The 25,770-nt window shown below is 40.3% G+C and overlaps 1 protein-coding gene and 1 long non-coding RNA gene across 2 annotated transcripts in view; one reads left to right on the top strand and one right to left on the bottom strand.

The window, feature by feature from the left end:
- LOC135713351 (uncharacterized) overlaps nt 1-16,623 on the bottom strand; it is a 116,328-nt gene extending 99,705 nt beyond the window's left edge. Inside the window, exon 1 of the mRNA XM_065236458.1 lies at nt 16,047-16,623. Within this exon, the coding sequence (XP_065092530.1) occupies nt 16,047-16,104 (58 nt within the window). The 5' untranslated portion in view covers nt 16,105-16,623. The remainder of the gene's footprint in view (nt 1-16,046) is intronic.
- An 8,599-nt stretch (nt 16,624-25,222) lies between these two features.
- LOC135713364 (uncharacterized) lies at nt 25,223-25,758 on the top strand. Its single transcript, XR_010518724.1, has 3 exons — nt 25,223-25,319; nt 25,380-25,443; nt 25,515-25,758. It is a non-coding gene; the product is annotated as an uncharacterized LOC135713364 (long non-coding RNA).
- The last annotated feature ends 12 nt before the right edge of the window (nt 25,759-25,770 follow it).

The following is a 25,770-nucleotide window of genomic DNA, read 5'->3' as shown; positions in this document are numbered from 1 at the left end:
TGATGCTTCGATGAGAGCCGAACAACACGAATCAATATCTAAGTAGGCTGGTGAGGATGGGAATCAATTGAGATAGTGATGGGTTAATCATTGATGTTTACAGACCGAGAAGATCATTCATTCTTCGTTTGTGTTCATGGATATGGAGACGCGCGGTATTTGATTCCGCTAGATCAGATCACCGACGGATTTAGCCTCGCATATAGCTTGGAGTTAAAATTGATCAATGATTATATTTAAATTTTTAATTACTAATCCAACCATGTCAGCCAGACAGACTGGCAGTCTTGAGTTTTTACTAGCACTCTCACAATTTGTTTATATTAAACCTAAGACACTCCTAAGAGCGAACTGCTGATCGAACGCTGCTCGTGAGTTTCTTTCTTTACTATAGGCAAACTGGGGGTAAGCCCGGCCCCTTAAGCATTAAGACTATTTTAAAATAATAGCGAGCTCCATGTCTAGACAATTTTGAAAAGAAATTGTGTGGTAGCAAGGTTTGAATAGATTGTGTACTTCTATCAGTGCGGGGTAAGACTGTCACCCTTGTGGGGTAAGACCAGCACTTTTACCAAACGAGCTTTTTGCGTTCTAAGATTAAATAAAATAATTTAGATCGTGGTTCTCGTGGTTTTCGAGTCCAGCCGGCAGTCTGTTTCCAATTTTTTTTCGACATAACTTATTTGCCTCACTAATACACTCTACATTTTTCGGTCTCCAATTTTCTTGCATTGGGCCGCAGATAGGTATATCGCATCCTCGGTTCATGTGGTCTCCACTAACAACTTCTGATGATGAATCCCACATAATTGTAAGCGAATCTTACATCCCCCGGTTGGGTGTAGTATTAGATGCTAGATAATAGCTTCATTCATCGAACTGTGAGCCGAAAATAGCCGGAAATGTCTTACAGACAATCGACGAATCGAACGATGATAGTTGATCTATATTAATGATATGCCATCATTACGCTCCGTAAAAATAAACTTCGCACGTTATAAAACATGCACCAGCATTTACGTTCACCCTCCCGTTCAAAGCTTATTTTACAGTTTGTATATGTTAACACCGATGTTTCAATTCCCATAGAGCTAGATAAGGGATTTAATTCCCCCTCCCAGAGTAAGTAACAACTGTTGCATATTTAAATTTGTTACCTGTTGTCACCACTGATTTCAGCTTGGCTTTTCAAATCCGACTCCCACAGTGTGCTTTGATTCGCTGCCCCGAGGATAATAAATAACATTCATTGGAACAAAGCAACCCACCACCAGGAACTGAGTTGACCTCCACCAACACCACTGACTGTGCATCGTTTACGTACGCCCGGTGCAATAAATGTGCCAAGTGGAAATGGAAAAAAAATCAATTTCCAATTGAAAAAATCCCTCAGGTTTCCCATCGATGCACAAAAGCACACATCCATCAAACCGGAGGAGTACCCCGTTTTCTCCCCCTGCCCTATCGGAATGGACACTGAACGACAATCGGTCGAAGCGAATATATGGATTGCTTTGCAATCGAACATGTCCTTGTTAGCAAACGGCTTAGCGGAATGGATTTCCACTCACGATCCGTCCTTGTGTGTATGGGCGGAGAAAATGGATATCAATCACACTGGCTGCAGGCTTGGGGCTTTTATCCACCTTTCTAAAAGCACACCCGTTTGCTGTTTCCCGTCAAGTTACAAACAATGGATCCTAGCTAATATGTGCCCTCGCCATAATGGTTCCAGAGGACAGTAATAAAAGAGTGGAATCGGGACTCCTCCATGCACTACAAAATTGGCAGCAGCAATTGATTTTTCCATCCTTCGATTGAAGTCAAAAGTGCAAAATCAAAAAAACCAACCGAACAAGTTTCCTCCGAGTTTTGGGACCAATTATGGATTCGCTCGGTCGGTAGCCGACATGACAGCAGCAACAGCTGTTTAGGGACGTGTTGGGTTCAAAAGTGCTGACCCCTTGACCTCGGGGCTGTTTTTCTCTGTTGTTAATCCGCCTACTACTACGATCCCACCCAAATCCCTAGCAAAGGAAGCTATGGCACATGTGGTCCGTGTAAAATATCCGAGAGCGCAAGCTTAGGCTTTCGGATCGATATTTTGATCCGATCCGCATGATGGAGGTGCCAGCCTCAAAGGGATTACAGCTTAAAGCATTAATTATGGAAATTATCATCAAACTATATCATGGCTGGAAAGTCTAAAAATACAAACCGGCTGAGACCGGGCTCGGAACTGAAGCCGTCCCTCGCTCGATGAAATTCAATTTGTAAGCAATTACAATCAGATCCACTCCGGCCAGCCGGTTTCAGTCGACAGCCTATCATCTCCAAGTTTTTAGGATTGGCAACGACAACGGGAAGGGGTTGAAAATGATATCAGTCAGCGGGCAGAATGAAATTCAATTATGCTTTCTAATTATAATGGATATGGTTTTGGAAATGACTTTACAGTTTGATTAGGTGATTGTGGATTGCGGATTGCGGAATTCAATGGGAAGTGGAATTTTATGGCTTTTATGTAATTGGAAATTGTTATCAGTATAAAATTAAAATCGTTTGTTCCAGTCATGGCATAATCATTAACAAATTGATGTTTTTTTTCGGATCTCATACGCTTTTAATATCACGCGTAATATTAGAGTTTGCTCCATGCTATCATGCTTGACATTGATTTTACAAATTCGAGACTATTCACAACTCACAACGTGTAAAGTTGAAGCTCTGAGAGTTGAATCGATGCAAAAATGATTCCGTTGCACCTCGTTTTCTTAGAAAGAGATGGTATAATAAAGCTATCTCGTTTTTCCCTTCACCGATGACAGACACGAAGAGACTGCTGCCAGCCGTTATGAAAGTTTCGGTTTCGTTCGGGTGTAAAGCAAGAATCTTGAAGTAAGAGGTTGTATCCAAGACACGACCGTAGATTTGACGTAGGATTACGAAAGGTAGTTTTGATGTCACAGCAAAAGTATAGTGAATATTAAATTGATTTCTTAGCTCGTAATGAGTGAAAAAGATCGATAGGTTGAAATTCGGAAGCAGTTTGAGAGGTCTGTTTTTGAGGTGCTCTGTCGGTGTCCAAATTTGAAATTTTCGCTCCACAATTTTTAAACGATTCCAAATCGGATCCTGACTAACCTCTCAAAATTTGAACCCATTTGGTGAGAAACTGAGATGGCACAAACCATTTGAAGTTTGTATGGGAATTACTATGGTAAAACCAAGATTTTTGTTCATTATTAGATAGAATATTACCATATTGATCTGCTTCAAAAACTTTCAACTTTACTTGTATTTTCCCAGCTACAACTTTGCTCAAGATCACTTTTTGATTAAATGCAAGGATCGAAAGTTATCAATGGTTCAATGCGCTGATGTCTTATGATCATGCTCAATCAACTGCTCAGCAGGCAACATTGCTGTTTCTGGGGCGTTAAATAGGACACAAAAATCATGGCTACTATGTCACACTGCAAAATACAGTGTTGCCTACAGAGCAGCTGCTTGATCATGTCATAAGTTTACCAATCTCTTAAATAATTAATAACTTTTTCCTGTCTCGTTTTACATAGAAACAATCTTCAGCAAAGTTGTAGTTGAGAAAATTTTCTATAAGAATGGCTATCAAACTGTTTCGCAGCTCAATATGGAACAAGACTAGAAGGTAATGAACAAAAAGTTGAGATTTCCTATAGTAATTTACATGTAAACTTCAAATGACTTGTGCGAAGTCTGTTCCTAACCAAATGAGTTGTAACTTTGGGAGGCTAATCAGGACCTGATTTGAAACCATTTAAGCACTGTGGAGCAAAAAAGTCAAATTTTGCATCAGTCTAGTGTCCATGTAGCCAATCCTGAACGATGTGTCTTGGATACAAGCTCTTGCTTGAAGTCTTTATTCAACTCTTTTATCAGTCATTTGTGGTCATGAAAAGAACCAATGGGTTGAAAGCTTGCAATCCAGTTTAGAACAATGCTGTTGAATTGAATTCCACCGGAAATGGTATTCTGAAATTAAATCTATGTTAGGGAGAACACATCAATCACAGAATCTGAGCTTACCGGACAGTACCTACCTTTATGCTTGTGTTAAGCCTCTCTTATTAAGAAAATTCGGAAAGAATTTTATTGCATCAATAAGGCAATTGATGATAATTTTAATTAACATAGCAGCAGTTGAACATTCGTACAATTTTCAATGGTGACCTTTTAAAAATTGATACATAGTCTTAATTTTAACAGATTTGTAGAAAATTTTTCTATCGATTGGCGTATTAAGAATTAAAATCCATCATCTTTGGATTAAATCAGACCACTTTCATGCCGCGACCGACTTTGGATTTTGAAATTGTACCCCACGTAAAATACATGGTGTCGTGACCTGGTCGAGGTTTCAAGCATCGACCATTTGTCACTATGATGAATCCTGCCAAATTGTACCGCGTTGTTCGTAGCGTCCGTCTGCTTTAAAATTTGTCAACAGAATCCTAAAACGAGCCATGAATGAGCGTGATGAATCTGATAGTACATCTCATTCATTCATTCTATCCCATAGCGTCATGTTAAGCATATGTCCCATCTTCCTCAATTCGAGTCCTGTGTTTTGATCGATTCGTAGCCAAACTTCGATTTTCATAACACGAATCACATTCGTATATTCGGAGCTTTCCGAAACTCATGTTTTATCGAAGGTGAGCTTATCTGTCATTTTTCTATTTTATGAATGTCGACTTCCAGTGCTGCCAAATTCACTTTGCCGACTTCAAACTAAATAAAGGTAAATTTATTAATAATTGATTACTACTTTATCACATATACTACACATGGTATGTTAGATTTATACTTATAGGAACTGACATCCGATTGACCAGTCTCGCGTCACTTTTCAAATAGTCCAATCTACATTGATCGATTTTCTTCATCGACTCTCTCTTTCGTTGATAACTTGGTTGCATTCATATTTCGGGCTATTTTTTCTACATAGTCTATTAAAAGAAAATATTACTAAGCGAGACGATAATAACAGCTGAACATGTTTTTGGAGCCAAGTTATTAATGAAAGAGAGAGTCCGTGAAGAGATTTGATCAATGTAGATTGGTCTATTTGAAAGGTAACGGGAGAAGTATCCAGAAAATACTCTTTAACAAATTTATGGTGGTCCTGAAACTCCCACAATACACGCGGTGATTGAATAAACACCGTTCGGTGAGACCGGAGTGTACTCGATGTTTAAATCCATGTTAGGGAACGCGCTTTTCGCAGTCAATCGGTGATAATTTTCATTATTATAGCAACAGTTGCATATTCGTGCCATTTTCAACAGTGACTTTTTGAAAATTGATCAAGTATTCATTTTAGCAGATTTGTAGATGACATTCCAATCGATTGGCTTGTTTATAATTAATATCCACCGCTATCGACAGAATTATAAGTGGTCAAAACCTGACCACTTTTCGTAACGCGGTAGATTTTGGGTTTTTTGAAATTGCACGCCCAATATGTTGCCGAAAGACGCAATTCTACATCTAAAATTGTTGTGGAACATTTTCCAATTCCCTCTTTTCGCAGTTCACTTGAAACGAAATCGATCAGTTTACACCTCCAGTGAAGTGTAAATCTGAAAGATTCGCTTTTTGATCTAAACATCAACTTTCCGCTTAGCTGCGGTTTTTTCACGAGCAGCTGCATGCGTGAATACACCAAATAGAATTTTAAGTTCCAAGCGAAGTGAAAATTTTTATGAGATTTTCGCCACGCTTTTATCTTTATACATGCCTTAAGTGTACACACTAGACCTGTTCATTTTAATTGAAATGTTCGGAATGTAACGGGTCAACCGTGATTACTGTTCGTCGTGTTAATTTGTACTTCTGTGTAAATTTTCAGCAAAATCGGTGATGATTTAGAGGTGCTTCAAGTTAATTTTATGTTTTCAAGGTAATTTACGGCTTATAATATTTGTATCTCGAGACTGAAACAACGAAAGCTGCTGTAACAACTTTCATAGCAAAGCTTAATGTGTTATCTACCAACTTTGTGGCCAAAGGTTGACTATTCGAAGTGATTTTATTGAATTTTGACTTAGTTTCATGCTCGAAGATATCTTAAAATGTGAAGAATTTTAAAGTATTTGTTCTACGAATTTTCCACCCGTATGATATAAAAAAGTGTAGTGTACGGCATAATGTTCCTCATATTGTTCTAGAAGTTTCATTCCAACATAGTTTTCGTGTTTATTTCATAGATTGAGAGATAGATTGGTTCTGTTGTCTTGTGAATTTTAGCTAAAACGGCCTCTTTTCTGATTTTTATCTCTCAATCTATGAAATAAACACGAAAACTATGTTGGAATGAAACTTCTAGAACAATATGAGGAACATTATGCCGTACACTACACATTTTTATATCATACGGGTGGAAAATTCGTAGAACAAATACTTTAAAATTCTTCACATTTTAAGATATCTTCGAGCATGAAACTAAGTCAAACTTCAATAAAATCACTTCTAATAGAGTTGGTTGGAAATGCTAACATGAAGCTTTAGTGTGATGATTTATTAGCTAGAGAATGATCTTTAGAAGAGGGTAGGTGGATAGTTCCGTTAGAGTACGGCAGTATGAAAATTGAATAGAAGTTGAAAATGAGCGAAGGGCCATTAAAGCGACAGTTATCAAGATAGACGCACATTTTTGCCTAGCCCGTACGATGTACGCGGGGACTTGAAGTATGTCTCCAAGTCCACAGGCAAAAATGTGCGTCTATCTTGATAACTGTCGCTTTAATGGCCCTTCGCTCATTTTCAACTTCTATTCAATTTTCATACTGCCGTACTCTAACGGAACTATCCACCTACCCTCTTCTAAAGATCATTCTCTAGCTAATAAATCATCACACTAAAGCTTCATGTTAGCATTTCCAACCAACTCTGAAAATCGTTAACTTCGCGTATGAAGTAACATAAAAAACACTTTGAATGCACTTCTAATAGTCAACCTTTGGTCACAAAGTTGATACATGACACATTAAACTTTGCTATGAAAGTTGTTACAGCAGTTTTCGTTATTTCAGTCTCGAGATACAAATATTGTAAGCCGTAAATTACCTTAAAAACATAAAATTAACTTGAAGCACCTCTAAATCATCACCGATTTTGCTGAAAATTTACACAGAAGTACAAATTAACATGACGAACAGTAATCACGGTTGACCCGTTACATTCCGAACATTTCGTTTAAAATGAACAGGTCTAGTACACACACTAAGATTTTGGTTCCGTGTTCGGTAAATTTTACCGAAATCAGAACAGCTGAACGTTCGGTAAAACTTTTACCTTCATTTTAAAGGCTATTTAATTTGAAAATAGTTTCAAAACATGTTCAACCTTGTTTAAATGATCAAATCTTGTCATTTTAGTGGAATTTAGTTTCAAAGTAGCTGAAAAGCAATTGAATTGAATGATTGTACGACTTTTCCCCGAAAACCAGTTCCCCGAAAACACTTTCCTCGAAAGTTTTATCCCCGAAATACGATTCCCCGAATGAACCAGTTCCCCGAAAGGAACGTTTTCCCGAAAACTATTTCCCCAAAAGAACTAGTTCTCCGAAAGATACAATTTACACTGTGCGATCTATTTAAATATGATCCTTGGGTTTGTTACAACTTATCTATATGAAATTGAGAAAAATATCTTTGCTGAATATTGATAAACAGAACAAAGTCGTTCAACACCCTAGATAAATTTTGTGGTTATGACATTTGGCGGTTTATCAAATTGATATCTGATTGTAATGAGCATAAAGACTGAGCTTTGATATAAAGAAGGGAAAATTGTGTCAGTTTCATCAAATCTTTCGCTGGTTAACTACTTGTATCGAACAATACACGACTGTTTGTATTGACGATAATCGTATTGTCAATGAATTTTATATTGACGTCAATACATCGGTATTGACAATATATCTGTATTCACATCATCAATATTATTGTCAATACTTTTAAGTATTGACAATATTTCTTACCGTGTGGGGTTCGCTTAAGACAATAGTTTGACTTTCGTTAAAACTACATGTAAAGGTCACACACTAAGATTATTTCACCGAAATCTGTGAAATTTTACCGAAATCTCAACAGCTGAACGTCCGGTAAACAGTTCGGTGATTTTTCACAGATTTCCTGTAATTTTTTACCGAATATTCTGAAATCGGTGTATGGTGTTTTCTTCTTGCTCCATACAATTTTGGATTCGGCCTATAAGGAGTCGCAAAGTGACTATAGCATGTATTGCATGGGGACGCATGGTATCTTTTATTTATTAGTATGGAATTTTTTAACGTTCGTACCTATCCAACATGCACACACATACATTGTATGCAATTAGCTCCATGGAACATACCAAGTTATACGTCAAATAATCAACTAAGATAAAAAGAAGGAAAAATTCTTGAAACAAACAAAATTTTCCCTTCTTTGTATCACAGCTCGTTCTTTAACGTTTTGAAGAATAAATATCTTACTAATTTATAAAACTGATATCTAATCGTAATCAAATTAAAAAAACGAGCCGTTAGGGGCCATACATTAATTATGTCACGCGAAATTGAGGCAAAATTAATCAATCACAGATTTCTACACGTCCCTCCTTAGGGCGTGACATAATTTGTACATCACCCCTTATACAAAGAAGAAAAATCGTTGTTTGTTTCAAGAAATGTTCCTTCTTTGTAGCACAGCTCGTTTCTTAACGTATCGCATAATATCTACCCTAATAAAAATGTTATGGTTAATTTGCTTAACGACGTGTTCTGGGTATCATCCAAACCATTTGTTTATTGTTGCCATACATCAACAGGCTGGCTGTAGCCCAAATGATGCTAATAATACTAATCATAATAATAATAATAGTAAAATTACATGTCAAATAATCACAGAAAGAAAAACAAAGCAACATGGTCAGAATGTAAAAAAAACATAAATGTAAATACACTAATTTTCTCTGTCAGTCACTGCGGCCGGCGAAAACAGATGAGAATCTCCGACGAAGCGCATCACGTGTGAGGTGAAAGTCGAATATAGATGCGACTCTGTTGAACACACGCTGTAGTCCGCAAATCACACCATATGCCCCGTAGTTCGTGCGACGCAGTTGCAGTCTCAGCATGAGGTTGTTACGGAGTGGTCGGGGTTGCACGTTTAGGTCAATTTGCCTTAGGATAGCCCCACAATCTATTCGTCCCTGTAGAGTGTCGGCGATAATCAAAGCTCTGTTGGTGTCCCTTCTAATCCGGAGAGGTTCAAGGTTTATCAGTTGGCAGCGACTCTCGTAGCTGGGCAGCCGAAGCGGATCTCTCCAGGGCAGTCTACGAAGCGCAAAACGAAGAAAACGACGTTGAACAGATTCGATTCTCTCGGCACCATTGTTGTAATTCGGATTCCAAACCGCAGAACAATACTCAAGCGTCGATCGTACGAGGGAGCAGTAAAGAGATTTTAAGCAGTAGACATCGGTGAAATTCTTAGCTATCCTGAAGATGAATCCTAAAGTCCTAGACGACTTATTGATGACATAAGAAATGTGTTGCCTGAATGTTAGCTGTGAATCCAACACCACACCCAGGTCTTTCATCTGTGGAATAGTTCACACATTTGGGTTATCGTTCGTTTATGGTAATTTTTATTAGGGTATCTAATTGGTTTTATCAAAGAGATATCATTTTCCTTTCTTTGTATCACGGCTCGTTCTTCAATTTTATTACAATGAGATATCGCTTTGATAAATTAGTAAGATATTTATTCTTCAAAACGTTAAAGAACGAGCTGTAATACAAAGAAGGGAAAATTTTGCTTGTCGCAAGAAATTTTCCTTCTTTGAATCATAGTTCATTCTTTGACGTATAATATGGTATGATCCATGCAGTGCTAACATTTGAAAACGGCACAAAAGCCATTTGTAAACAAATGGTTTGTGGGCCCTTTACTCACTACTTGAAGTACACCCACGCGACACAACAGCAACATCGGGTAGGGGAAATTTTCCCCTTCCTGACGATGCTGTTGGTTTGCGTGGGCGTTCTTCGGGTAGCGAGTAAAGGGCCCACAAACCATTTGTTTACAAATGGCTTTTGTGCCGTTTTCAAATGTTAGCACTGCATGGAGCTAATTGCATACAATGTGTGTTTGTTTGATAGGTACGACCGTTAAAAAAAAACTCCATACAAACAAAGAAAAGATATCATGCGTCCCCATGCCATACATATTAGTCACATGGCGACTCCTTATAGGGTGAATCTAAAATTGTATGGAGCACGAAGAAATCAATATGTGTTGAATAAAGACAAAAGTTTGACTTTCGTTAAAACTACATGGAAAGGTCAAAAGCTGCTGAAATAGGATTACACCGATTTCAGGAGCTTGATCTTTACATTTTGTTTTAACGAAAGTCAAACTATTGTCTTTATTCGACGCACATTAAATAATATGTTTATTGTGGTATTGTTCGATACAAGTAGTTAACCAGCGAAGATGCGCAGATTCGGGGAAATGGTACATTCGGAGAAATTATTTTCTGAGAACTGTGCCATTCGGGGAATTGTATTTCGGGGAAAAGTTACATTCGGGGCAATAACTTTCGGGGACTGGTTTTCGGGGAAAAGTCGTACAATCGAATTGAATTGCATAAATTTTACCGAACAGTTCAGCTGTTCAGATTTCGGTAAAAATTACCGAAGTCGGTGGTAATTTCTAAGTGTGCAAGCCTGATAATACGAAGAACGAGCTGCAGGCCTTTTACATATAGGTTCATATTCTTCTTAGGTGCACGGTACCGGGTCATTGAGGAACTTGAGACGCTTTCTCTATGGATACGATGAGCGAGTTTGATGTTCTTCAAATTGATGATGACGCTCTTGGTGAACATGGCCCAACAGCAGCGTATCGCATGTTGAACAACTGTACCTTAACAGTGGTGGTGTTGCTTCTTCACTACTTCTCTGGCTTGAGCGTTCTTGCAAGCAGCTTTGGTAGCAAGCTGCTTGCGGGGAACCTTTCCTTCGGTCCGCATATCGTCTATTGTGAGCTGCTGCGTGTTGAACGATACTAATGGAAATGCGACTTCAGCTTGGTTCGTTTGGTACCAACTATGTGATGGCTCTGTTAGGAAAGACACCTTGTGGTCTAAGCAAATGAATGGGAAATTTTTTAATGCTATCAATTTTAGTTAAATTTCTTAGCTGTTTAACAATTTCCATTATTTGTACTATATGCCACAAGATTGCTGAACGAAGCCCCCATTGAATGGCATATTGCGTGACATATTTCACATTAATGCTTTGGAGGAATATGCGATTGAAACTTGACCCTTCTCGTTATATGTTCATTTTTCATAGAAAATAAAGGACTACGTCTCAGCTGAAATGTTCAGTAAAAATGCACAAATGCACACAATGATTTACTGAACATTTCAGCTGATTTCATGGTAGTTATTAACCTTTCTACAGCAGCTTTTCCGATGATATATGGTACAATTACACTTCAAAATGGTGCAAAGCGGTGCATACTAAGGAGCATTTTCAAATGCTTAATGTACAGTTTTCTCTATTTTAGGGAGCGTACTTTAAATATTTACTGAGCATTTTAAGATTTTTAACGTATTTTGATCAATCATTTAAGGAGGAACCCTGATCTATTTTAAGGAGATTTTTTTTACTTATTAAGGATAACTTCATCTGTTTTATTGAGCAAAAGTAGGGCACGGTTATTTTTGATGATTAATTTGGAAGGCCACACTAACAATTTCATCAATATCAAGCAAATGGATCCCAACTATACGACTATACGGAGGCTTTATTCTACGAGTACGCTTATTATTTCTTAACTAAACATTTTGTACTGTCGTGGCGGGGGCGGTTAGATTTGAATCCCAGTCTTGCCAAGGATCTTCTGAGATGGCAATTTTCACATTTTCCCCTGCGTTTATTTTCGGATATTCTTGCCAGTAATTATTTAGTCTCAATTCGTTAGGACTTCAACAGGACTTTATAGAGCTGCCCATAGAATTTTTAATTAAATTTCTGAGCTGCTGGGGGATGTCAATACGTATTAATTGTCATCATTGGCATTGTCATCTGTTTGGAGCTGAGTGGATTGGGCGGAAACTTCTTGAATTATATACAGACCTACAGGCTTGGGTGGTATTTTTGAGGAAAGGCACTTCTGAGTGATTTTTTTTACGTAGGACTACGTCTGTGATTTCTATATGGCGGTACACTTTGTGAAAACCGAAAATGGAACATGTAACGAAATTATGAACGTTAATAACTCAGCTGCCCCTGGACCAGTTTCAATAAATTAATCACCAATCGATCAGAAATATTTTTACGTTTTTGATTGATTTTCAACCAGAAACTATTGAAAAAGTGGTAAATGTCAAATAGCTAACAAATCAACCAATTACGTACATTCATATGCTGCTTCCTCAACACAGTCATCAGATAATCGTTTCTAGACGAAACATGTCGATGTAGCATTCCTGCTTCTCCAACACTGTCATCAGAGAGTCGTTAGTAGACGAAACAAGTTGAAGTGGCGTTCGCCTCCGATCTTCGGGCGTGTGCGAATGCAATTGCGTGAAACGAGGTTACAAGAATGGAACGATTTTCTGATTTTTATTTTTGATTGACTTCCTTTTCGCTTCGAAAAGATCGATTCAAATCGACTTGGAATCGAAGCAGCAATATTCGAGCACATTTTGCACACTCATCGCAATATTCAGAATCACAGAACACAAAATGCTCTCCATAGTTGAAATCTTGTAACCAAACTTGGAAGCAGGGGTGCAAGTGATTTTGATCGATTTTTGTTATAATAACTCGACGGAAAACACATTCATTGGTACGTTTGTTGTTCTGGATGATAGAATAGCATAGCAGAAACAGTGCAAAATAGCTTAGTGAATCCATGGTCATCAAAAGAGGAAATCGATAAAGAGAATTGACTTTTACATTAACTCCATCATAAGTGGTGTGTTCTGATATGAAGGGCTCGGCTGCCTCAGACAACCGTTTTTGCTTACTGAGCAGAAAATCGTGGGATCAAACCCTGACCCCATTATAGTTTCATAGAGTTTCATAGTAACATTGCTTGCTCATCGTGTTTTGTGAAACTTATCGTCATTTTGTCGGTGCCAGGTTTGAATGGTGATTTTGCTTCAGTCACTCATTTGAGCTAACAGTCATCGTCAAGGTAAACCATGTAAATTGTCAATGACAATTCTGTCAGTGACGAACATGTACAGATTTTTTTGTTAACTAAATTTGTAATGAAATGAGATGACTTGAGCAACACAATGACATTGAGCCGTTAAAGTGAACAAGCCTCTACGTCCTGAACTGCTTGGATAACAGTAATGTGACACAGAATTTACGAAATTACACTTTTTATTACCAAGTGAATGTTTGTCACTGACGAAAAACAATTTCGTCAATATCACGCAAAGGTCTGTCAATGACAATAAAAAATCTCAGCACTGGCTACAACAACTCGATCATAAGTGGTGTAATGAAATATGAGGGGCTGAGTGGCCTTAGAGCGACCATTTTTGCTTACTAAGTAGAATATCATGCCTCTCCACATTCAAGATTCGTTAGCCCCTTTTTTGTTTTCTTTACCTGTACCCACAGCATACCGTTTGCCAAAACGAAGCTTGCTGCATAACCTACCCCTATTATCCAACATCCCAGTGATTTCTCGTGCAAGTTCAATCATTTCTTGACCTGCATTCGGACGCGGCCGGTGCTGGTATTGCCTAATTTTAGATCACCAGTAATTACATTTTGAGGATGATTGCTAGTCCCAAGCATCATCTGACGGTTCTCTGTGTAATTACAGCTGATCTGGAAATAACGCAGTAGCATCCGCGGATGGTCAATCATGCTCATGCTCATTTCGAGGATAATTCTAAGGCCATTACGGAAGAACATTTGTGAGAATTTTAAAATTTAGAGCAAGATAATTTTGAACAAAATTTCAAAACAATTCTGAGGTGATTTGCTTGGGGATTCTAAAAAGATTTCAATCAGATTTTAAATCGATACACGCGAACAATGAGCCAACAATACACAACCACGCAAACAAATATACAACACAGGCCTACTGAACGCTGGCGCTGCTTTGACGTTGATGGTTGATGGAAAAATGGTTGTTTCATAGTGTTAATGTATAGTCGCTATATTCATAGTCTGGCGAATAGAATTTCGATCTATCAAAAAGCGGAACCAATTCAATATATTTTAGACCATCAATTGAAAAAGTACTATCAACTTTTATAAACAAAACGTTGATTTTTCTTTCCTTGCCAATCGAACGCAAATTATCGGCATCATCGGATAGGGGAAACTTTCCCCAACCCAAAGATTGTGTTAGTTTGCGTAGGCGAGCCTTGAGGCACGAGAAAAGGGTTTCCGAAGTTTTGTTCGCAATAGCTGATGTGCTCTTTTCTGTTGTTGGTCGTGATTTGCTCGATTGGTTCCGCTATTTGACAGCTCAATTGGTTCCCGAGATTCTATCCGCCAGACTATGAATATAGCGACTATATGTTAATGTCGTTGCTCACCTAATATGTTGAGTTTATCTATTAGAATGTATGCTCAGCTTTCAGATGGTCATCTCAGAATCAAAATCGGTGGTTGCCAAATCCAAGATGGCCGCCAAAAAAATCCATTCCGAATGAAAGCCCTATCCTTCTTCTTAATAATAACGTGTTGTTTGCAGGAGGGTTCCATATGAAATTTCAAAGATTCAACATGATAAATATGTCAAGAATTGCTAGAAATTCAACTTTTTTGAAAACTATAAGGCCCCTTGGTGAGAGAGGGATCCATTAATTTGAGCTAAGGAAAGTGGCAACCTCATTTTTTCATCAGTTTCAACCAATCAAGCGAATTTATTCAAATATTTATAGACCATGTGTTAATGGCGGCCTGATTTCAACGAGAATTAGTCATAAGGGAAATTTGACTGTGTCGTTGATAACGTTTTCATTCCATAGGTTATGACAGTGTTGGATTAAAAATTTCTCTCGGTTCTCTTCGATGACCACATTTTTTTCGGATTAACAAGGGGAACTAATTTAAAAAAATGGTTATCCTGTTGCGTTTTGGATTTTGAAGTTTTTAAAACCACAAGTTAAAGAGAATTTGCAAAATTTGTGCATTTCTAAGGCATCATATTTTCAACTGATTCGCGTCTTTCAAGGCTAGCCGAAAGTCCATCATTAGATATGTATATCATTCCTATTCATGTCGAACATTGCTGGTTGTTAATCGATAACCGTCGAGAACGTCAATTTGTATGGCAGACGTTAACAACCGTTATCAATTATCAATCCTGATTGCTAACCAAGTTTCTAATTAAAAAACGCAAAATCGATACGAGAACGCAATAGGCCAGTACCAAAGCCAACAATAGTATTAAGAGCAAGTGAGCTAATCATGTCGTGTCGTAATGCAGTCCAATTGGCGCCTGCTGTTTCGCAGCACCAACGGTCACCGATGACGACGACGACGACGATATCGAAGAAAGCGGATAATCGAAGTAGAAATGGAACAGATCGACGAAAATAAAAACTCTTTTAATTATTACCGCATGAAACCCTGCTTTGAACACCAGCAACCGACCGATTCCATTTCGATTCGACAAAGAAAAAATCCAACGAACTTCTGAACCGGACCGACATGAAAGAAAATTCTTTTTGATGAGGGTTCGATTAGAAATGTGTTGGAAAAAATGAAGAATTTCCCGGAATCAAGCCACCCTTGACTCAGTACTCTACAAAAAAAAACTCATGTTCAAGTAAGAGAAAGTGAAACTCGTAATACTACCCGTGAAAAAAAAAAGCATAAACAAAGTTCACCTTGCTTGATGACGAAAGCAGCACAAGGGGAAACGAACAACAATACTCGGTATTTCACTCCTGCAAGGTAGGCTATAACATTGCGGATCAAGGGAAAATGCACTCATTTACGGTGAAAGCAAAAAAATACTTACGCTGCATGAAAATCAGGATATTATATAAACAGCTCAGGAGACTCCGTTCGGCAAACATAATTCCATAATATTGTTTTCAGAGCTTGCTCGGATTTCCACACGTACAAAGGAAGGAGACGGAACACTCTTGGAATTTTCGCCTACCCCGGTGCGTTCGGTGCGTTAAAACCCTGGCCTACTACACTGGCTGGCACCAAGTCAACTCTAACCACACCTTCACTCCACCTGCCCCCACCGGCATCGATTGTTAATCATGATTATTTTTCTGCGTGACACTGATTTTTCTTCGCCCTCCGGAAAGGGCAACTTTTGAGGAAATTTTCACTGGAAAAATCACCACCATTCACCGACCAAGCACTTTCGATTCCAACTATCAAACTGATTATACAACAACCTACGGTCGGATACACCATGGGAAGAAAATCGGCCAACTGGGATCCCAGACGCTTTTCCGAGCTTTTCCCACAGTGCTGCTCCGCGTATCCTTTTTCCAACCGACAAACCAACACCAGCTCATGCGAACCCTATTCGAAAACGACGCGAATCACTCGTCCACTAGCACTCTCGCTTCAGCGAAGTTTTGTTTTGACGTCGTCGTCGCCAAATTTCTCCACATCAGAGTATGTGTGCGTGCGTGCATCAACATAAATAGCTCCCCTCGTTCACCTCCCTTTCAACCCAATCACAACGATTTGCGAACAAATCTCTACACCGTTATCTGGAGGAAAACACACTTTTCACAACTAAATCGCACGGCCAACTGAGCCGAACTGGTTTGGCGCTGTTGCTTTTGATTTCCTTCCTGGCCTGCTCCTTTTCGACTCCGACCGAATGAACGAACCGCTCCGCGCTTGCTATGATTTTACGAGAGCTTTTCGGCTTTCCCACCTCCTCGTCGTCGCTGTCGTTCAGCGAGGAGAGGAAAATTCATCGGTTCCTCTCTCTCTTTCTCCGTTTGACTTCGATTTTCGCTCTCACGCACACTACGCGACCACTTGATGGAGTAAGCTTGGTTTGTTTTGGAACAATTGAAGGAGGGAATTTCTCACCCACCTTGCCGTTTCCTCTTCAAATGGGTGGAAGGGCGACTGTGACGCGACAGATTTTTCCTGCTCCTTCTGCCTGCCGGAGTTGTCCCCGAAAAAATAAGATGGTTTCCCCAAAACTACATCCTACGCACTCAAACCATGGAATCACAACCGTCGTTGAATCGTATTGTTGTTCACACTGTTGGAAGATTTCGTTTGTTCACTACTGTATAAAGTATAAACTGAGATTATCGATACAGTTATGATGAAGGAAAAGAGATAATTTTAGAGACAAAATGTGTTGCAGTGAATCGGAAACTGGTAAACTGATTGTGTTGACGACGCGAGAAGAAGTGAGTCACTTGCGAGTGCAGACAGAACTGCAGAGGAATGAAGTTGGGTGTGGGTGGTTGGGAGGACGTACGGTAATGTGGTGTCTGTGTAAGTGAAGGATTTTTGTATTCGAAATTCAAAGGACCAAAATAGAGGAACGTGGGGTGATACTTTTGATTTTAATACCACCGAATTTGACATGGTTTGTGGCAGCTTGTTTCCAGTTTCTTGAGCGTCACACACATCCTTGATTGGCTGCGCTCCTCTATGTCTTGTACCGACCGGATTCGAGACAAACGCCATTTTTCCGGCAGTGTTGTTCGGCATGTCGGAACACAACCAGGTTCACAAGTGAAACACCCAACCGCCAAACTAGACCAGTCTCGGGGCTTGCGTTCAGAAAAAAAAAGAACATAAGTAATCAACTAGGTTAGATCTACCAGTAATGGCTATACGTTCCTATTATGGTGTGTTTCTATTATGGCATATGGGAATCCCATAGGCCATAATTGGAACACACTTTAATTGGAACGTATAGCCATAACTGGTACACCCACCCTACGAAAAACGACTAAGAACTACCGGTCTTATCAGCGTCTTGTACATTGTAGTGGAGTTTACTGAAGGTATTGTGGAGTCCGTAGTAAGCACGACTTCCGGCAATAATGCGTATCCGAATTTCTCTGCTGCATTATTCGGCGTCACCAATGATCCGAGGTACACAAATTAATCCACCACCTCGAACTAACCTGATTATGACACTGAGCTCTATCGCACTCGATTCCTCCAGCCAACGAATACTTGGTCTTTAATCCAACGCAACTGCCTGAAACGGTCTTCCGACAATGTCCACATCGTCAGCGAAGCAGATGAACTGGCTGGATTTATAAGAGATCGTGCCCCACATGATAAAGCCCGCACGTTTCACAACACCTTCTAGTGCAATGTTGAACAGTGTACGAACACAATTCGTAGAGAAAGTTCAAGGTCTTTGCTGAAATTTGCAGAAGGTCATGAATGTTCTGAGATCCTGGTTAATTTTTTTTTGTCTTTATTATAGAGACTTTCAGCCTTAGGCTGGTTCGTCTCTTACCTGGTTAAGTTGAAATAATTAAAACAATAAATAAATTATGGAACTTGGAAGAAGTTGAGAACCGAAATTTGAGAATGTTCTCAACTTCTTCCAAGTTCCATAATTTATTTTTTTTTTCAAGTTATTTCAATTTAGCCAGGTAAGAGATGAACCAGCCTAAGGCTGAAAGTTTCTATAATAAAGACAAAAAATAAATAAAATGGATCTCAGAACATTCATGACCTTCTCCAAATTTCAGAAAAGACCTTGAACTTTCTCTACGAATTTTCCTAATCATATGGGTGAAACAAAAATGCCAAAACTTCCAGTTAAATCCCACATCAAACCCAGAAGGTCTTAGTCTCTGAACTTCTACGAAGTTCGCTGAGTTCCTACAAATTTTGGTTGAACTTCGAATTTCCTTGATCTTAAAAAAAAACCACGAACTGCCTTGAACAGTTTGCTAGACTTCTACAAAGTTCCCAGAATACCTATTAAGTTCGCTGCAGTACTACAAAGCTCCCTGAACTTTATAGAATTTCGTTTTCCACGAAGTTACTTGAAGTTCTACAAAGTTTGCTAAATTTTCACGGAATGTCCTGATCTATTTTAAGTCCATTAAACTTTAACGAAGTGCCCTAAAACATATAAAACTATAATGAAGTTTCTTAAAATTACATAAAGTTTTCTAAACTTCAACGAGGTTTCCACAACTAGTACAAAGTTCCCAATTCTTTAAAGTTTTCCCGAAGTTTTGCAAAGCACTCTGACTTTCTTAAAAATCTTCTTTAGCTCCATGAAGTTCCCCAGATTTATATTAAATTTTCTGGATTTCTACAAAGTCCCCTGAACAAAATCCACGAAGTTTTAAAAAGCCTAATTAAGTTTTTCTAAAGATTGAACATTGTGAACAAAGTTTGTCTACGAAGTTCTCCTGAACGTCTATAAAGTTTGCTTAATATACACTAATAGAATTCCACACATTTTTATTGGCGAATTTCCATGTAAAATTCCACATGACTTTCATGTGACTACACATAAACAGAATTCACCCAGAAACACACATGAAATTTATGAATCAAATGTATTAAAGAGAGAACACGCGCAGACACCTCCGTATTGCAAATCGTTTATTTTAGAATGAAGGGGAAAAGTACAGTACAGGCAGAGAATAAGAAGTTCTACACGGTGAGCGTAAACTACACCGAAGCTGGTTAAATTCTACTCTGCCACAGATATAAAGAACAGATGAAGCACAGCTTACACTACTATCTCAACACTCCCTCTTAAGCTGATGCGTCCACCCCCATAGCAACTCGGTTTCGCTCCAGCTTGATCCGTTCAAGAGTCTTTGTTAGGCCATCTGCAATCTGTTGATCGGTGCTCACGTACTTCAGCCGAACGATGTTCTGGTCGAGGGCGTCTCGTATGAAGTGATGACGTATGTCTATGTGCTTGGTACGTGGCGTGTACCCTCCGTTTTTGGCAATGCATATAGTGCTTTGATTGTCGCAGCAAAGCTCGATGGTTTGATCCAGTCCAAGTTGTTTCATCAAACCACGCCACCACATGGCTTCCTGTACGGTGGCAGATAAAGCCATGTACTCGGCTTCACAAGTCGATAGGGCAACTGTGGGTTGCCGCTTGCAACACCATGACACCGTACCTCCTTGCAGCATGAAGATGTAGCCGCTAGTCGATTTGCGGTCATCCTAGTCCGAAGCCCAGTCGGCATCGGAGTAACCAATCAGGTCAGTACTACAACCCTTGGTGTACTGCAGCTTGAGCTTCGACGTACCTCGTAAGTACCGAAACAGGTGTTTAACCGCTTCCCAATGCTTGACTCCTGGATTCGTGTTGAAGCGACTCAGTTTGTTAACGGCGAAGAGGACATCAGGTCTGGTGCATTGCGCTAGATACATCAAACTGCCTACAGCCTCCTCGTACGGCACCTCTTTCATTTTTGCAGCTTCATCCGCGGTCTGCGGAGTCATCTCTTTGGTCAGCTTCAAGTTGAGTTCATCGGAGTTGACACTGCCTTCGCATGTTGCATGTTGAATCGGGACAGCATCGCCTCGATGTATGCCTCCTGATCCAGAGCTACGGCATCGTTGTCACGGGTAATCCGTATTCCGAGACATGAACTTGCTGGTCCTAGGTCCTTCATGCAAAACGTGTCACCCAGCTTCATCTTGATCTCGGCAGTCCACGCTTTATCGTTGGAAAAGATAATCACGTCATCTACGTAGATTGCAATAAATATCATCCGGTTGCCTTCGATGCGATAGTCGAGACACGGATCGTACTTTGACGAAGTCAATCCAAACCTTCGCACCGCAGCATCGAGTTTAGCATTCCATACGCGACTGGACTGTTTGAGTCCGTATAGAGCTTTATTCAAACGGCAAACCAGTCTTGACTGACGGGAGTTTTGGAAACACGGAGGCTGTTCCATGTAAATCTCCTCCTTTAATTCTCCCTGGAGAAACGCCGTTTTAGCGTCCATTTGCACGGTAGCCAGTCCATACCAGGCGGACAAGGCGAAAAGGTACCGCAGGGAGCTATGACGAACCACGGGTGAGTAGGTCTCATCATAGTCCACCCCCTCTCGCTGCGAGAAGCCTTTTACGACTAGGCGCGCTTTGTGTCTGTCCACGTTGCCGTTTGCGTCGTGCTTGGTCTTAAAGACCCATTTGCATTTGATCGGCTTCCGACCAGCAGGCAGTTCGGTCAAGGTCCAGGTGTCGTTTTCCATGAGCGCACCATACTCCTCACGCATCGCTTGCTTCCAGAGTGCTGCGTCTTCCCGCGACAGTGCCTCTTGGTGCGTATCCGGACCGCCATTTGGTAGTGGTCCCTCAGCTACGGCCATGTCGACTGCGGTTGCGATACCACCGAACAGGCCTTGGGGTGTGAGCTGCACTGGTGTATCCAAGTTGTCCACGTTCGTATTAGCCTCCTGTAAACGTTGAGAATGCGGCAGACCTTTGTACGTTACTTGAAAGTCATTATACTTGCCTGGGATTTTGTGCTCCCGACCGCTACGTCTCAACACCTGTGACTGAGGTGGATTTGAAGTTTTGTGCGGTGAGAGCACAGGAGTCACGTCGATCACGGTTTCTTGTGAAATGTCAAAGCCGTTGAACTCTTCTTCGCTTCCACTTTCGTAATCCGTGAAGAACTCGTCCTCAGTGTCGTCGTCCTCGGTTTCTTCGACCAAGTGGTTGTCCGAACCTCTTGCAGCTGACGATAAAGAAGCGAACTCGAAGTCTAGCGGGACCAAGATCTGACGTTGCTTTTCATCCGGTGCGCTTTGTGTATCTTCGTCGATGAAACAGACTTCGCGGCTGGTGAACACTTTACACGACTGCGGAGCGTAGAGACGGTATCCTTTCGTGTAGTCGTCGTACCCAACAAAAATGCATTCCCGAGACTTGGGGTCGAGATTGCGTCGCCGTTCCTTGGGTATTTGTACCATTGCCTTGGTACCGAAAATCCGAAGATGTGACAAATTGGGTTTCTTCCCGAACCAGACTTGCTCAGGAGTAGAGTTGTGACCTTGAGTTGGGGATCGGTTCAGCAGGTAGACGGAAGTATGTACGGCCACAGCCCAAAACGTCTTCGCCAGTCCTGCTTCGTACAGTAGGCATCGAGCGCGTTCAACTATTGAACGGTTTGCACGCTCCGCCATACCATTCTGTTCCGGAGTGTATGCTGTAGTCTTCTGGTGCTGAATGCCATGCTACTTCAAGTACTTCTCAAATCCATCATTCACGTACTCCTTTCCGTTGTCGCTGCGAAGAACCTTGATCTTCCGCTCGGGTTGGCGCTCAACCATTACGTGGAATTCTTGGAAAGTTCTCAAAACTTCTGGTCCCGATTTCGTTTTGAGGAAGTACGTCCACATCTTCCGAGACTTATCATCCACGAAGACGATGTAATATCTGCTTCCTCCAAGAGATTTCACCTCCATGGGCCCGCAAATGTCGGTGTGTACCACATCGAACATTTCTGCTGCACGCGAACCTTCCTTGCTAAAGGGATGTTTACCCATTGAACATACCTTGCAGCCTCCCGCGTCTGTGCTGTTGATTGTGATTCCATCTACCAATCCGTTGGCTAGCTTTCGAACGCTCTTAAGGTTCAAATGTCCCAGTCGTTGGTGCCAAACCGTCACACTGGTTGCTGGCAAGCAAGCCAAAGCATTTTTCATGTCCTGCTGCTGCTCGAGCGAAAACAATCCGTTTTCGTGCCTGCCTGTGGCCACTGTTTTCCCGTCGCTGTTCACAATTTTACATCCAGCGTTGGTAAACACAACCGTATATCCCTTGCTGACGATCTGGTTCACGGAGAGAAGATTCACTCAAAGATCCGGGATCAGTTGGACATCGTGTACCGGAATACTGTTCTCCTGACAAGCCGGCTTCAACGTGGCCGATCCACTTGCCGTTACCTTCATCCCGTTTCCATTAGCAGCGACAACTGACCCAGTCGCTGGCTGCAAATTTTCCAGAAACTTCGGGTTATTCGTCATGTGCACACTTGCACCTGAATCGATGAACCACTCTGATGCCTTCGTGGATGAAAAGGTTGACAGCACCACGCAGAAAGCATCCTCCTTTTTGGCACTCCTGCAATCACGAGCAATGTGTCTAAACTTGTGGCACTTTCGGCATTTTGGTCCTTTGGGGGGATCACTCCTCGGCTCGTTTTGCTGCTTATATTTCCCGCTGCGTCCAGCGTCGGGGAGACCAGCCAGCAGCAACGTTCCTATCCATTCATCGGAGATCGGGAATTTTATCCCGTTCAGTTGATGAGCAGTGGTCATAATCCGGTTGACGTAATCGTCCATTGAGGAGCAAGCAGACAGCTCTGTTTTTACCAACTTGTGCAACAATCCAACCCGTCGCGTTATACCCCGTTCACATTACAGCGTATATCACGTGATATACGCTGTCTTGCAATGAGCACTCATACATCTAGTTTTCACTGGAAATCCTATGTATGAGTGCTCATTGCAAGACAGCCTATATTACGTGATATAGGCTGTAATGTGAACGGGGTATTAGACCTGTGTCGTCGAATGCACTTTCCAGTTTGGCTAAAACTTCCTTCGCCGATTTCGCTTCCTTCACGTGGACATAGTTAACGGGGTCGAGAAGCAAAATGATTTTTGCTCTCGCACGGCGATCGCAAGCAGCGTCAACAGCTTCGTCGGTTCCGTCCTCCTTCTTCTTCGGTTTCACAGCGCTCCACAGATCCTCCAGCTCCAAGTATGTCTGCACCGCAAACTTCCACGTGGGCCAGTTATCACGTCCCGTGAGCCGCTCGATTCCCGGAAGACTGGAGATGTTGTGGACTACTGATCCAGCACCACTACCCGATGCTCCAGCAGAGTTTCCGGATCCGCTTCCAGGCATGTTTACCACTCGCGTACCGTAGAAAAAAACTTTTTCGCACTACGAATAAACTTCCGTGAATAGGCCCATAACCTATTAAAGAGAGAACACGCGCAGACATCTCCGTATTGCAAATCGTTTATTTTAGAATGAAGGGGAAAAGTACAGTACAGGCAGAGAATAAAAAGTTCTACACGGTGAGCGTAAACTACACCGAAGCTGGTTAAATTCTACTCTGCCACAGATATAAAGAACAGATGAAGCACAGCTTACACTCCCTAATAAAAAATAACCATAAACGAACGATAACTCAAATCATTGAACTATTCCACAAATGGTTTGGATGATACCCAGAACACGTCGTTAAGCAAATTAACCATACAATTTTTATTAGGGCTACTATCTCAACTAAATGAATAGTATACACTGTAACTGGCGAGTACCCATTAATGGGTGAAAAAGTACCCATTTTTTGGTAGTGTATGAAGCTGTCAAAAAATGCGTAAATGAAAATTTCAAATAGTGGGTATTTTTTCACCCATTTTTGGAAATTGTTCAGGGAAAAATAATGGGTAAATTTTTACCCATTATTGGGTGAAAAATATCTTTGTTGCACCGTTAGTTTGCTGACATACTTGGAGTGCTTTTGTCTCGTTTAAAAATAAAATAAAAGTTGGTGCCCCATGTGATTTTCAATGGCAACAATTAATCCATCTTCGTTGACGCATCCACGGTGGAATTGACTCCATCTGCGCGTTGGACACTCTATTCAAAGTGTTAAGTGTTTTCAACATTCGTCCGCCAGCAGCAGTGCAGAATATTATTGATTTTGTGTTCATGTGTTACGGAATCAAAACGACCAGCACCCGGCAGATGGTCAATCGTTTAGTTTTATCGTTTATGGAATCCATCAATGCTGACGAAAACGATTCTGACGATTATTGTATTTCTAAATTCATTGTTTACGTTCAATAAAAACCAAGTTTAGTAATCAGTAATTTTTATTTTCTTTTCTTTCGAACCGTATTTTCCATACAACAAACAAATTTTCAAATATCAGATTATATCCCATTGAAATATTATTTAAAATGAGTACTTTTTACCCACACACAAAAAACAAAAATTGTTTTAATAAAAATAATGCCATTTCAAATTAAAAGTTTCCTAAATTTCGTAATTTTAACAACGAAAATATTCAAATTAAAAGTTATTTTTTTGGTTTGAAAGTGTTTCTTTCAGGTTCGACTTGTAATTTTAAAAGTGCATTTTTTTAAATGAAAGTTGTTCAACTGTCAAAAATACATTTTCTAGGCAAAGTTTTTGGCAGCACTGGACCTCGTTTTGCCGCTTAATTTGGCTTGACGTCAGATGAGTCACGAAGAGCGAGGAAAAGTTGGGAAGGACAATAATTTTCCTCCATGGAAAATAATAGTCGCATCAGGTAAGCGATCAAATTTAAGAACAATAGTAGAGTTTAATTAGAGATTTTTATTAATTTCAGATAAACCGAAACCGAGTCCGAAACAATAGTCATCTGCGAGCGGACGAGATGGCTAGGAATGAAAGTGAGTGTTCGACGACTACTACAACAGTAGATGTTAAAGGTATATAACAATATTTAATTAATATTCCACAGAAACCCTCACCAAAAACGGTCTAATTTGATACCTTCCTTCCGCTATCCGCTGCCGTAAAATCTCCACCGGTAAACAATGACGCTGCTGACAATGCTGCAATGTGACATCACCATGTACCTGTTACTGTAGCAGGTTTACTCAAAGCGAGAATAGCTCCAAGACGCAATAACGGAAACATCAACAAAGATAACAATAACAATGTAAAAAAAAATGGATCTTCTCCTATTGCAAAATAATAATAAAGAAGATTGAATA

The sequence above is a fragment of the Ochlerotatus camptorhynchus genome, unplaced genomic scaffold (genome assembly GCF_037179485.1).
Source record: "Ochlerotatus camptorhynchus isolate MF236.1 unplaced genomic scaffold, CSIRO-AGI_Acam_v1.1 ptg000550l, whole genome shotgun sequence".
In the NCBI taxonomy this organism is placed as follows: domain Eukaryota; kingdom Metazoa; phylum Arthropoda; class Insecta; order Diptera; family Culicidae; genus Ochlerotatus; species Ochlerotatus camptorhynchus.
The sequence above is the reverse complement of the archived record's forward strand: the minus strand, read 5'-3'. Positions and strand labels throughout refer to the sequence as shown.